The 12,947-nt window shown below is 25.7% G+C and overlaps 1 protein-coding gene across 11 annotated transcripts in view; it reads right to left on the bottom strand.

Moving 5' to 3' along the window:
- Positions 1 to 12,947, bottom strand: part of scrib (scribble planar cell polarity protein) — a 712,308-nt gene that overhangs the window by 521,910 nt on the left and 177,451 nt on the right. For all 11 annotated transcript variants that reach the window (XM_075292328.1, XM_075292330.1, XM_075292336.1 and 8 more), the window contains exon 7: positions 12,526 to 12,577. In XM_075292328.1, the coding sequence (XP_075148443.1) occupies positions 12,526 to 12,577 (52 nt within the window). The remainder of the gene's footprint in view (positions 1 to 12,525; positions 12,578 to 12,947) is intronic.

The following is a 12,947-nucleotide window of genomic DNA, read 5'->3' as shown; positions in this document are numbered from 1 at the left end:
TAGGAAATTCTGTCAAATTTTTATTTTGTTAAAATTTTATTTCTATAGAAAATTTTGTCACAATTTTATTTCTATAGAAAATGTTGACAAAATTTTATTTCTATAGAAAATTTTGTCAAAATTTTATTTCTATAGGAAATTTTGTCAAAATTTTATTTCTATAGAAAATTCTGTCAAAATTTTACCTTGAAAAATTTTGTAAAATTTTATTTCTATAGAAAATTCTGTCAAAATTTTACTTTTATAAGAAAATTCTCTAAAAATTTTATTTCTATAGAAAATTTTGTCAAAATTTTATTTCTGTAGAAAATTCTGTCAAAATTTTACCTTGGAACATTTTGTTAAAATTTTATTTCTATAGAAAATTTTGTCAAAATTTTTTTTCTACAGAAAATTCTGTCAAAATTTTATTTTGGGAAATTTTGTCAAAATTTTATTTCTATCGGAAATTTTGTAAAAATTTTATTTCTATAGATTATTTTTTGCTAATTAGCAATATTCATTTATATTTTTTTTTTATAAATTCGTAATCATTACGTTTTTAGCTCATGAACGCTGGTTTTTTGAAACTGCATGGTGTCATTTTATCGTTCGACAGATTGACACCGTCTGTTGATTCGATTTCATGAACGGATCGTTTTGAAACGTGCACGCCGTTTATGATTTTTTTTTCTATGGACTTAAATACACAAAAAGGCCTAAATGGACCTTTCGACTAATCCACATTTTGTATTCTTCAAAATTGGCTTATCGGTTTTTTTCAAATCGAGTCCAGTTAACTTTTGATATTGGTCAAGATCGACTTTTGATAAACATTGACCAATTGAGCTTTAACGAAAAATTTAAAAAAAATTTAATTCGAATTTAAAGAGAGAATGTGAGTTAGCTCTTCTTATGTTGAAAATTCATCAAGAAGTCGAATGTCGCGATTTCCAAAGTCAACTTTTCAATAATCACGACAATTTTTCAAATTTTTAAAATGTCGAAAAAAAATTATTTCACAGTTGAAAAAAAAATCGAAAAATTAATTCTCTGATACCATAACAGTGGTTTAGACCCACTATCGGATTTTTATATTCCATGGAATGTAGTACAATGCCTTTTTTAGGACTATCGAATAAAACTTCTATAACATGGGGTTTTTAAATTCATTCGTTTAATGTTATGAAATATTCTCCATTCCATTATGCTAAATAATGTAAATTGAAATAATTTATATGGACAATTAGTGTTTTTTGCTAATTTCATCGAGCTATACGGATACCAATAAATTCCGACTTCATTAATTTATTTGTTAATTGTATGCTTATTTTATTGTGCGTTAATTTAAAATACGAAAAGTCTTGAGTAATAGAATTTTAAAAGATAAGCAATAAAAAAAACAAAAACCAATGGGAACGAAGATATACTGAATTGTATGAATAGCACCTCATAATGTAGTACAACCGACGGCGTGCATTGCATATCTATCTCTGCTTTTTATATGGAATTCGATTCCATTCTTAGCCGTTTTGTTTATATTTCCATTCTATTTTGTGTTTTATTTTCTGTTTGGATTTTTCTTTTTCGTTTTTAAAAAAGCCACCTGTTGCAAAATCCTACACGATGCAGAGCAGTGTTGAGAAAATTTTTATGATTTCTATTTCATTGCGATACGTATTTCTTTTCTCCCTATGGCATTTGGGAAACCTTATCGTTTAGATAAGACGATAGGCCATATGAAGTGAATTGTGGGGAAAGGAAAAAAAGTATAAATGGCTATGATGATGTTGAGGTAGGGAATTCGTGATGAGATATGGGCAGTTTGTAGCAAACCTATGGTATTGGATTTGCGGTGAGTAGTCACATATTGAACAATTGCGATTTTTTTCTAATTTAAACAGCTGCGCGTAACCGTTGAAAACACATGGCGCATCAACTAAGGCATGATTTATATGCTAGTTACATAGGTGATGCATATGATGATTCCTATATATATGCAATATTTTATTACTATAGAAAATGTCTACAAAATTTTATTTCTATAGAAAACTTATGCACAATTTTATTTCAATAGAAAATTTTAGCAAAATTTTATTACCATAGAAAATTTTCGAAAATTTTATTTCTAACGAAAATTTTTGCAAAATGTTATTTCTAATGAAAATTTTATTTCTACAGAAAATTTTGTCAAAATTTTATTTCTATAGGAAATTTTGTCAAAATTTTATTTCTATAGAAAATTTTGTCAAAATTTCATTTCTATAGAAAATTTTGTCAAAATTTCATTTCTATAGAAAATTTTGTCAAAATCTTATTTCTATAGAAAATTTTGTCAAAATCTTATTCCTATAGAAAATTTTGCCAAAATCTTATTTCTATAGAAAATTTTGTCAAAATTTTATTTCTATAGAAAATTTTGTCAAATTTTATTTCTATAGAAAATTTTGTCTAAATCTTATTTCTTTATATAATTTTGTCAAAATTTTATTTTTATAACAAATTTTCTCAAAATTTTATTTCTATAGAAAATTTGTCAAAATTTTATTTCTTTAGAAAATTTTGTCAAAATTTTATTTTTATAAAAAGTGTTCTCAAAATTTTATTTCTATAGAAAATTTTGTCAAAATTTTATTTCTACAGAAAATTGTCTCAAAATTTTATTTCTATAGAAAATTTTGTCAAAATTTTATTTCTATAGAAAATTTTGTCAAAATTTTATTTCTATAGAAAATTTTCTCAAAATTTTATTGCTATAGAAAATTTTCTCAAAATTTTATTTCAATAGAAAATTTTGTCAAAATTTTATTTCAATAGAAAATTTTGTCAAAATTTTATTTCTATAGAAAATTTTGTCAAAATCCTATTTCTATAGAAAATTTTGTCAAAATTTTATTTCTATAGAAAATTTTGTCAAAATTTTATTTTTATAAAAAGTGTTCTCAAAAGTTTATTTCTATAGAAAATTTTGTCAAAATTTTATTTCTACAGAAAATTTTGTCAAAATTTTATTTCAATAGAAAATTTTCTCAAAAATCCATTTCTATAAACAATTTTGTCAAAATGTTACTTCTATTGAAAATTTTGTCAAAATTTTATTTCTATGGAAAATTTTGTCAAAATTTTATTTCTATAAAAAATTTTGTCAAAATTTTATTTCTATAGGAAATTTTGTCAAAATTTTTTTCTATGGAAATTTTTGTCATAATTTTATTCTATGGAAATTTTTTCAAAAATTTATTTCCAGAGAAAATGTTGTCTAAATGGTATTTCAATGGGAAATTTTGTCAAAATCTTATTTCTATAGAAAATTTTGCCAAAATTTAATTTTTATAAAAAAATTTCTCAAAATTTTATTTCTATAGAAAATTTGTCAAAAATTTTATTTCTATAGAAAAATTTGTCTAAATTTTATTTCTATAGAAAATTTTGTCAAAATTTTATTTTTATAGAATATTTTGTCAAAAATTTATTCTATGGAAAATTTTGCCAAAATTTTATTTCTATAAAAATTTTTGTCAAAATCTTATTTCAATAGAAAATTTTGTCAAAATTTTATTTCAATAGAAAATTTTGTCAAAATTTTATTTCTATAGAAAATTTTGTCAAATTTTATTTAAAAAAAAAAAAATTCTCAAAATTTTATTTTTAAAGAAAATTTTGTCAAAATTTTATTTCTATAGATTTTCTCAAAATTTTATTTCTATAGAAAATTTGTCAAAAATTTTATTTCTATAGAAAAATTTGTCTAAATTTTATTTCTATAGAAAATTTTGTCAAATTTTATTAAAAAAAAAAAAAATTCTCAAAATTTTATTTTTAAAGAAAATTTTGTCAAAATTTTATTTCTATAGAAAATTTTGTCAAAATTTTATTTCTATAGAAAATTTTGTCAAAATTTTATTTCTATAGAAAATTTTGTCAAAATTTTATTTCTATAGAAAATTTTGTCAAAAATTTATTTGCAGAGAAAATGTTGTCCAAATTATACTTCTATAGGAAATTTTGTCAAAATTTTATTTCTATAGAAAATTTTGTCAAAATTTTATTTTTATAAAAAATTTTGTCAAAATTTTATTTCTATAGATAATTTTGTCAAAATTGTATTTCTATAGAAAATTTTGTCAAAATTGTATTTCTATAGAAAATTTTGTCAAAATATTATTTCTATAGAAAATTTTGTGTAAATGTTATATCTATAGAAAATTTTGTGTAAATGTTATATCTATAGAAAATTTTGTCAAAATTTTATTTCTATAGAAAATTTTGTCAAAATTTTATTTCTATAGAAAATTTTGTCAACATTTTATATCTATAGACAATTGTGTAAAAATTTTATATCTACACAAGATTGTCCAAAAATGTTATTTCAATAGAAAACTTTATCAAAATTTTATTTTTATATTTTTTTTCCAAATTTTAATTCTATAATTTCTATAGAAAATTTTTGCAAAATTTTATTTCTATAGAAAATTTTTGCAAAATTTTATTTCTATAGAAAATTTTTCCAAAATTTTATTTCTTTTTTTTGCAAAATTTCGTTTCAACCAAGCAATCATCAAACAGTAACAAATCTACCATTTTTGGTAGAATTCTATTAATTGTGGCAACCGAGGAAGTTATGCCTGTTGTGCCTGCTTTTAAAATTGAAAAAAACATCTGGCATCTCTTGTCGGTAGCTTACTTATAGTCACCCATAAATCCTCTCAATTCTTTTCATAATAAACTCTTCAGCTCCAGCTAGTATTACCCCCACCGGAATGCGAATAGTAGTTTGTCGCAATTGCCGCCATGGTAATAATGCCAGTAAATAGATATGAGTGCGTTCACAAACTTGGCTAAAAGCGGCAACACAAACACAGCAAGAAAAACAAAATATCCAAAACGTGATGGAGGAGGGGGCGGTGGTCGTCGAGGGGAAAACGACATTAGGAAAAACAGGTTAAATGAAAAAGGCAAACAAACACCATAGTTGCGTCTGCGTTTATATCACCATAACAACAGCAACATAAGCAAAAGACAATAGCCGGCATAGAGGGTGACATTACATTGTCTGTTGCGTTGTGTTTTGTTCCCAACAAATCCCCACTCCATGGTATTGCCTCTTATAATGCTCGTGAAATGTTAGAGTGATGGCAATTAAATTAAAACTATTTTTGGACTCTTTTGGTTTGTTTGGTATTTTTTGTCTGAATGCTTGTTCAGTGAATATCTCAACTTTTGGTGGTGGTGGTGATGTTGGTGACCGTTCGTGCCACAAGAGGGCAAATGACAGGTGGTTGCAGGTGTTTGGAGTGCACTCATATTATTTTGTTATTTTTGTTATTTTCATTCCCATGGAGGATTACAAAAATAAACCCTATAAGTAGAATTTTCCAAAGTGACAACAAGTGGTTGGTAATTGTCATAAAACTATTGGTGTTAATGCTTTTCTGAACGGTTTGAGAAGATTGAATATTGAAGAGAAAACTAAGTGAAGTCTATGATGGACTGGGAGTGTTATAATTAAACATTTCAAACATTTAAAAATATTCCTGATCAAGGGAAAATTCGGAACCGATTACCTATAACTGTCCGTCCGTAGATGTCTGTAGTCTAAAGATAATATATGTCTGTGGTAAAGGTATGTCTCGAGACCATTAGTACATCAAGTACATGTGTTAATATCTCATGCTCTCAAAGAAAAAGTTCACTTAGATCGAAAGATTTTGACCTTCGATTAAGGTTTTTGGTATTGATTCCGAACCAAACTTGTGGCTTCTTAAACTAAAGATGGTTTTTCGTTAGGTATCTAACAGAAAAAATAATGAGCGAATATGAAAAGTTGTGAAAACTTAATTTTAGGACACGAAATTTATACCATAATAAGGACGAATTTCTTTAAAACAAAGAAATTTTAATCAAAAGAAAATTTAGAAAAGATTAGCCTTTGCATTTTTATACCCACTATCAAATAATAGTGATGTGGGTATAATAAGTTTTTCATTCCGTTTGTAACACATTGAAATATCAATTTTCGACTATATAAAGAATATATTTTTGATCAGGCAGAAATTCTACTCTATATAACCATGTCCGTCTGTCTGTTATAATCACGTTACGGCCTTCAATAATGGCGCTATCATTCCGAAATTTGGCACAGACTCGTTTTTTGTCTGCACACAGGTAATATTGGAAGACGGATACCATCGGTCCAGATTTTGGTGTAGCCCCCATATAAACCACATGATTTGGGTTTCTGGAAACCTAATTTTTATCTGATTTGTCTGATATTGAAAATCTGGAGGTTTTTTAGACAAGTAACTAACTATTTCTATAGAAAATTGTTGCACAATTTTATTTCTAAAGAAATTTTTACAAAATTTTATTTCTAAAGATAATTTTGTCAAAATTTTATTCCTATAGATAATTTTGTCATAATTTTATTTCTATAGATTTTTTTTTTTATTTCTTAGAAATGTTGTCAAAATTTTATTTCTATAGAAAATTTTGACTAAATGTTTGGGACACATATGTTAATATGTTAAAATATATTATGTTTGGGGCATGAATGTTTCATAAAAATAATATGTGTGAATGTAAACATATATAAATGTACAAATTTCGAGTAAACATATATATGTTGTGATATTTTATCCGGAGAGCGACAGAGAGAGAGTAATATAGATGGAATAACACAGCGAGAAAATCAAAAGAGAGCACTTTCTGTGAAACCGCTTGTATGTTGTTTCGGAAAACTGTTTTATGATAAGGCCAAAAAATTGATATGCTTAAGTCTAAATATTATTTAATTTGAATATTAGAATGAGTATTCGGAGTAAAGAGAATAGACATTCGGAACCAAGAGAATAGACATTTGAAACAAAAAAACAGCATGTGTTTTCGCCTTGAGAGCAGCGAAAATTTTATTTCTATAGCAAATTTTGTCAACAATTTTATTTCTATAGAAAATTTTGTCAACATTTTATTTTGTTTTGTTATTGTTGGTTTTGTTCTTTAATCGTTGTTGTTGTTGTTGTTGTTGTTTTTTTTTTTTTTTATTTCAGCTTAAAACCATACATTGACTAAACTACAAGTGTAGCTTAACCAACAGAGGAAAAGAATGTTTGTCAAATTTATTTGGGCAAAGCCCTATAGACTGCAAGATGGTTGGATTGACGCACGTTTCGGAATTACCACATTCCTCATCAGCATCCATAATTGGTTGATAGTTTTGCTGCAAGTAGAGGATGCTGATGAGGAATGTGGTAACTCCGAAACGTGCGTCCATCCAACCATCTTGCAGTCTATAGAGCTTTGCCCAAATAAATTTGACAAACATTCTTTTCCTCTGTTGGTTAAGCTACACTTGTAGTTTAGTCAATGCATGGTTTTAAGATGAAATCAAATGAAAAATCGAATATAGAAAATTTTGCCAAAATTTTATTTTTATGGAAAATTTTGTCAAAATTTTATTTCTATAGAAAATTTTGTCACAATTTTATTTTTATAGAAAATTTTGGCAAAATTTAATTTTTATGGAAAATTTTTGCAAATTTTTTTTTAGAAAATTGTGACAAAATTTTATTTCTACAGAAAATTTTATTTCTATAGATAATTTTGTCAAAATTCTATTTTTTTTTTTTTCAAAATTTTATTTCTATAGCAAATTTTGTAAACATTTTATTTCCATAGCAAATATTGTCAAACTTTTATTTCTATAGAAATTTTTGTCCAAACTTTTATTTCTATATAAAACTGTCAAAATTTTATTTGTATAAAAAAAAATTGTCAAAACTTTTTTTCTGTAGAAAATTTTGTCACAATTTTATTTTTATGGAAAATTTTGTCAAAATTTTATTTCTATAGAAAATTTGGTCAACATTTTATTTTTATAGATTTTTTTTTTTTTTTATTTTATTTTTATAGATAATTTTTGCAAAATTTTATTTAGAAAATTGTGGCAAAATTTTATTTCTACAGAAAAATTTTGCAAAACTTTATTTCTACAGAAGATTTTTGCAAAATTTTATTTTTTGTAAAATTTTGTTTCTATAGAAAATTTTGTCAAAATTGTATTTCTATAGATAATTTTGTCAAAATTATATATCTATAGACAATGTTAAAATTTTATATCTATAGAAAATTTGGTCAAAATTTTATTTTTATGGAAAATTTTTTCAAAATTTTATTTCTATAGAAAATTTTGTCAACATTTTATTTTTATAGAAAATTTTTACAAAATTTTATTTAGAAAATTGTTGCAAAATTTTATTTCTATAGATAATTTTGTCAAAATTCTATTCCTATAGACAATGTCAACATTTTATTTCTATAGAAAATTTTGTCAAAATTTTATTTCTATAGAATATCTTTTATTTCTATAAAAAAAAAAATTGTCACAATTTTATTTCTATAAAAAATTGTGTCAAAATTTTATTTCTATAAAAAATTTTGTCAACATTTTATTTCTATAAAAAATTTTGTCAAAATTTTTTATAGAAATAAAATTTTGACAAAATTTTATTTCTATAGAAACTTTTGTCAAAATTTTATTTCTATAGAAAATTCTGTTAAAATTTTATTTCTATAGAATTTTTTTTTTAATTTTATTTCTATAGAAAATTGTGTCCAAATTTTATTTCTATAGAAAATTTTGTCCAGAGAAAATGTTGGTTGATATTTCTATAGGAAATTTTGTGAAAATTACATTTCTATAGGAAATTTTGTCAACATTTTATTTTTATAAAAAATTTTCTCAAAATTTTATTTCTATAGAAAATTTGCCAAAATTTTATTTCTATAGAAAATTTTGTCTAAATGTTATATCTATATAAAACTTTGTTAAAATTTTATTTCTATAGAAAATTTTGTCAAAATTTTATTTCTATAGAAAATTTTGTTTTTCATTTTTCAAATTCTTCTTTATTAATTTGATTTTTAAATACAATTCATTTAATGAGATTTTATCACAGTAGATATTACAACAAATGAGACACTGGCTGGCAATATAAGCTATGTTATTTAAGATACATATTATTAAAGGCAAAAACAGGTTAAAGACCTTTATATGAAATTAAACCAAAGTCAAATATTGTTGAAAATTAACATGCATGCAGAAGATTATCTAATTCAATAACCTAAAACAAACATATATTTTCAATTTGATAATTTAATAGTAAAATAAGAAATATTTTAATATACTCGCTCTACACAAGACCTTATCAAACAATAAGGGGAAGTTTCAATTTTGGAAAAATAATTTAAATTTAGCCTTTTGATGAAATCACAAATTTTCTCATATCCAGTTTCATTATGAAGTAATGAAGTAGAGTATCTCCAATTCTTCCCATTGATAATTTTTAAACATTTATTTTGTACAATCTGTAACTTCTCCAAATGGGTCTTTGCAGCTTTGTACCAAACTGGACATGCATATGTTAAAATAGGTCTTATGATACCTTTGAACAGTAGATTCTTATTTTTATGATTCAGCAGAGACTTTCTACACAAAAGCGGCCACAACGACCTTAACGATTTTAGCGATTTGTTACGGATCTCTTCTAAGTGTTTCCCATAAGATAATTTTTTATCTAATGTGACCCCCAGATACTTGACACTATCAGCAACCGCAATCGTTTCATCTCCAAACTTAAGCCTTCGATTCGGCTTCCTTTTAGGGGATTTATTATAAGGAAAAATAATCGCCTGCGTTTTACTGGGATTTATTTTAATCTTCCATTTCGAAAAATACCTATTGCAAGACGCCAGTCCTTTTTCCATTTTCTTCAAAAGCACTTTAGTTACCTTACTAGTAGTAATAAGCGCAGTATCATCTGCATAATAAGCAACTTGCATGTACGATGGAGGAGAGAAATCCGATGTGTATATTGAGTAAAGCAAAGGCGAGAGAACGGAACCTTGTGGCAAACCAGTAGAAAGAACTTTTTCGTCCGAGTTGATGTTGTTGACAGATACGATAAAAGATCTCCCATCAAGAAAATCAGAGATAGTTCTGCTGAGATAATTTGGCACGTTTCCTCGAATTAATTTATAAATAAGACCCTTATGCCATACAGTGTCAAAAGCTTTTTCTATATCAAGGAGGACAAGTCCTGTAGATTGTCTATTGCGTCTGTTGTTACCAATAATATTTCCAATTCTAGTGATTTGATGCACACAACTATGACCGCATCTGAACCCAAACTGCTCATTACATAATATCGAATTGTCCTCCGCGAAACTGAAAAGCCGTGAATGGAGAGTTTTTTCGTATACTTTGGAAAGATTACTCATTTTGTCTAAATGTTATATCTATATAAAACTTTGTTAAAATTTTATTTCTATAGAAAATTTTGTCTAAATGTTATATCTATATAAAACTTTGTTAAAATTTTATTTCTATAGAAAATTTTGTCAAAATTTTATTTTTATAAAAAATTTTCTCAAAATTTCATTGCTATAGAAAATTTTGTCAAAATTTTATTTTTATAGAATATTTTGTCCAAACTTTTATTTATATAAAAAAAAAATTGTCAAAATTTTATTTTATAAAAAATTTTGTCAAAATTTTAATTCTATAAAAAATTTTGTCAAAATTTTATTTCTATAGAAAATTTTGTCAAAATTTTATTTCTATAGAAAATTTTGTCAAACTTTTATTTCTATAGAAAATTTTGTCAAACTTTTATTTCTATAGAACATTTTGTCCAAAATTTTATTTCTATAGAAAATTTTGTCAAAATTTTAATTCTATAGAAAATGTTTGCAAAATTGTATTTCTATAGAAAATATTGTAAATTTGTTTGCCATAGAAATTTTATTTCTACAGAAAATTTTGTTAAAATTTTATTTCTATAGAAAATTTTATCAAAAGTTTAAGATGTACACAAAAAGTGAACCTATATGGCACTAAAGCCAATCTTATTATATTTTTTTTACTAAAAAAGTGGAATAAAGTGTACAAAGATGAAGCATAAAGATTGACTAAATTTGTGTCTTCCACAAAATAGTTAAGAATTTCTTAAAAATTTTAAATTTTACCTATAATACGCCCTTCTTGAATTGCGTTGTATAGCACTTATGAGAATTTTGAACTCTAATTTTTTTCTTCACACTACGAAATTTTCTTTTATAAATGAAACAAAAATAACTATGGCAAATAAATTTTCTTGAATTTGTCGAATAATATTTATAAAATTAACCAAAATTTTCCTTCCTGGTTCACGGTTTTTTGAGTGTATGGGTGCATGGCTTGGTATAGCCCCAAATATAGATCGATCTCCTGATTTGATTTCTTGGGCTTCTAGAAATTTGATCCGAAAATAGGAAGCTATCTACACTGAAAAAATATTAAGCTACTATGAACGATTGTGCAATCTAAATTTTAGGACGCGCAATTTACGCAAAAAGGACAAATTTCGTTCTAAAAGAGAGAGAGAGAGAGTAGTTTTAATAAAATGTAGGACACGAATCTTTTAAATGTGTGCCCCTCCGATAAAAATCATATGTCTTTGAAGAAAGGCAAATTTTTCTTAAAGTAGGTGAAAACATTTTTGATTTAAATAAATAATCTTGAATTTTGCCACCGTACTACATAAAGCATTCCAATGAATAATGGACACGAAGGTTCACCTTGGCTGTTGCCTGACGAATCTTTGTACAGAGCTTAGAATTTAAGTCTTCAAATAAATTTTATTCTAAATTAAGTCTTTGTTTCTTTGCGTGTACAAATTAAATTTAAAAAAATGTGCTGAACAAAGTGCTAACCTATTTGTATGAGTTGACAATGAATTTCTATTGCTGACTTAAAAACAAACGCAACATCATCAATTCACATGGGGGATTGCCAGGGGATTAGCATTGTGTGTGTTTCACTTTGAGTCGTATCAATTTACTAACCATTTCAGTTACCAATGCCAGGTTCACCAAAGTATGGAATTCAGTGATCAAAATGCGTAAAGGGCTTAACTTTTAAAGTGCAGATATTTCGAAATTCTCTTCATAAAAAAAACAACGAAATGCCAAGCATTGATATCAATAAAAATAAAAAAAAAACTTCGATATATATCGAATTGGTCAATGCGGAACTACATAAAATAAACAAACATATGAAGACGATAAGAAACTAAAACGACTATGTCATCAATATAAAGCCGGCAAATTGAAGAATGAAATCGATCGTAATGGTGTTAAAAATACAACATTACCCTCAAGATAAGATTCCACAAATGGCTTAGTAAACAAAAACGAAGTAAAAAATTAAAAATGATGAAATCGAAATATAGGTGGCCACTTGATTGTTTTCCAGCTCAATAATAGTAATTGGAGCCATTGAGAACATCAGCAAAAAGATATGCAATGCTACCGTTAGTCTATGATAGTATTTTGCTATTTTTGAGGTGCCAAATTTGATTGGAGAAAATTTGGGAATTTCGCGAAAAATTATAATAAAGCTTAATCATAAAAACAAAATCTAAAGAAAATATAGGAAATGGGTCACATAGAAAAAAAATAAATAAATATTTGCAGAACATACGAAATCGTATATTTTGGAAGTTTACTTACCGGGTGTAATTGGTTGATATTCTTGTTGTGGCAGTAGATAACACGTCAAGACCTATGATGGTAAAAAAGAAATATTTAGATTAGCAAAAACAACAAATAATTTATGCTTAAAACGTAATAGTTACAAATTTATTTAAAAAAAACCGCTAGCATGACTCGAACCTGGATTGTATGCTCTATGCGCGGAAATAGTCGCCTTAGCATATTGAACCACCGATGGAGTTGCCATAAGAACGTTTAACGAATATTTTATGACTTTTCATGGCAAGAAAACCAAAGCCGTTCATGAAATCGTGGACGAAACCGTGAAACTGTGGACGAAACCGTGAAACCGTGGACGAACAACCGTGAACATTTTAATCTTTCCTGAACGCTTTCATTTTGTTACCGTCTGTTCACGATTTTGAAACGTAATTTTTTCT

The sequence above is a fragment of the Haematobia irritans genome, chromosome 1 (genome assembly GCF_050003625.1).
Source record: "Haematobia irritans isolate KBUSLIRL chromosome 1, ASM5000362v1, whole genome shotgun sequence".
Lineage (NCBI taxonomy): Eukaryota > Metazoa > Arthropoda > Insecta > Diptera > Muscidae > Haematobia > Haematobia irritans.
This window is presented reverse-complemented; position numbering and strand designations above follow the sequence as displayed.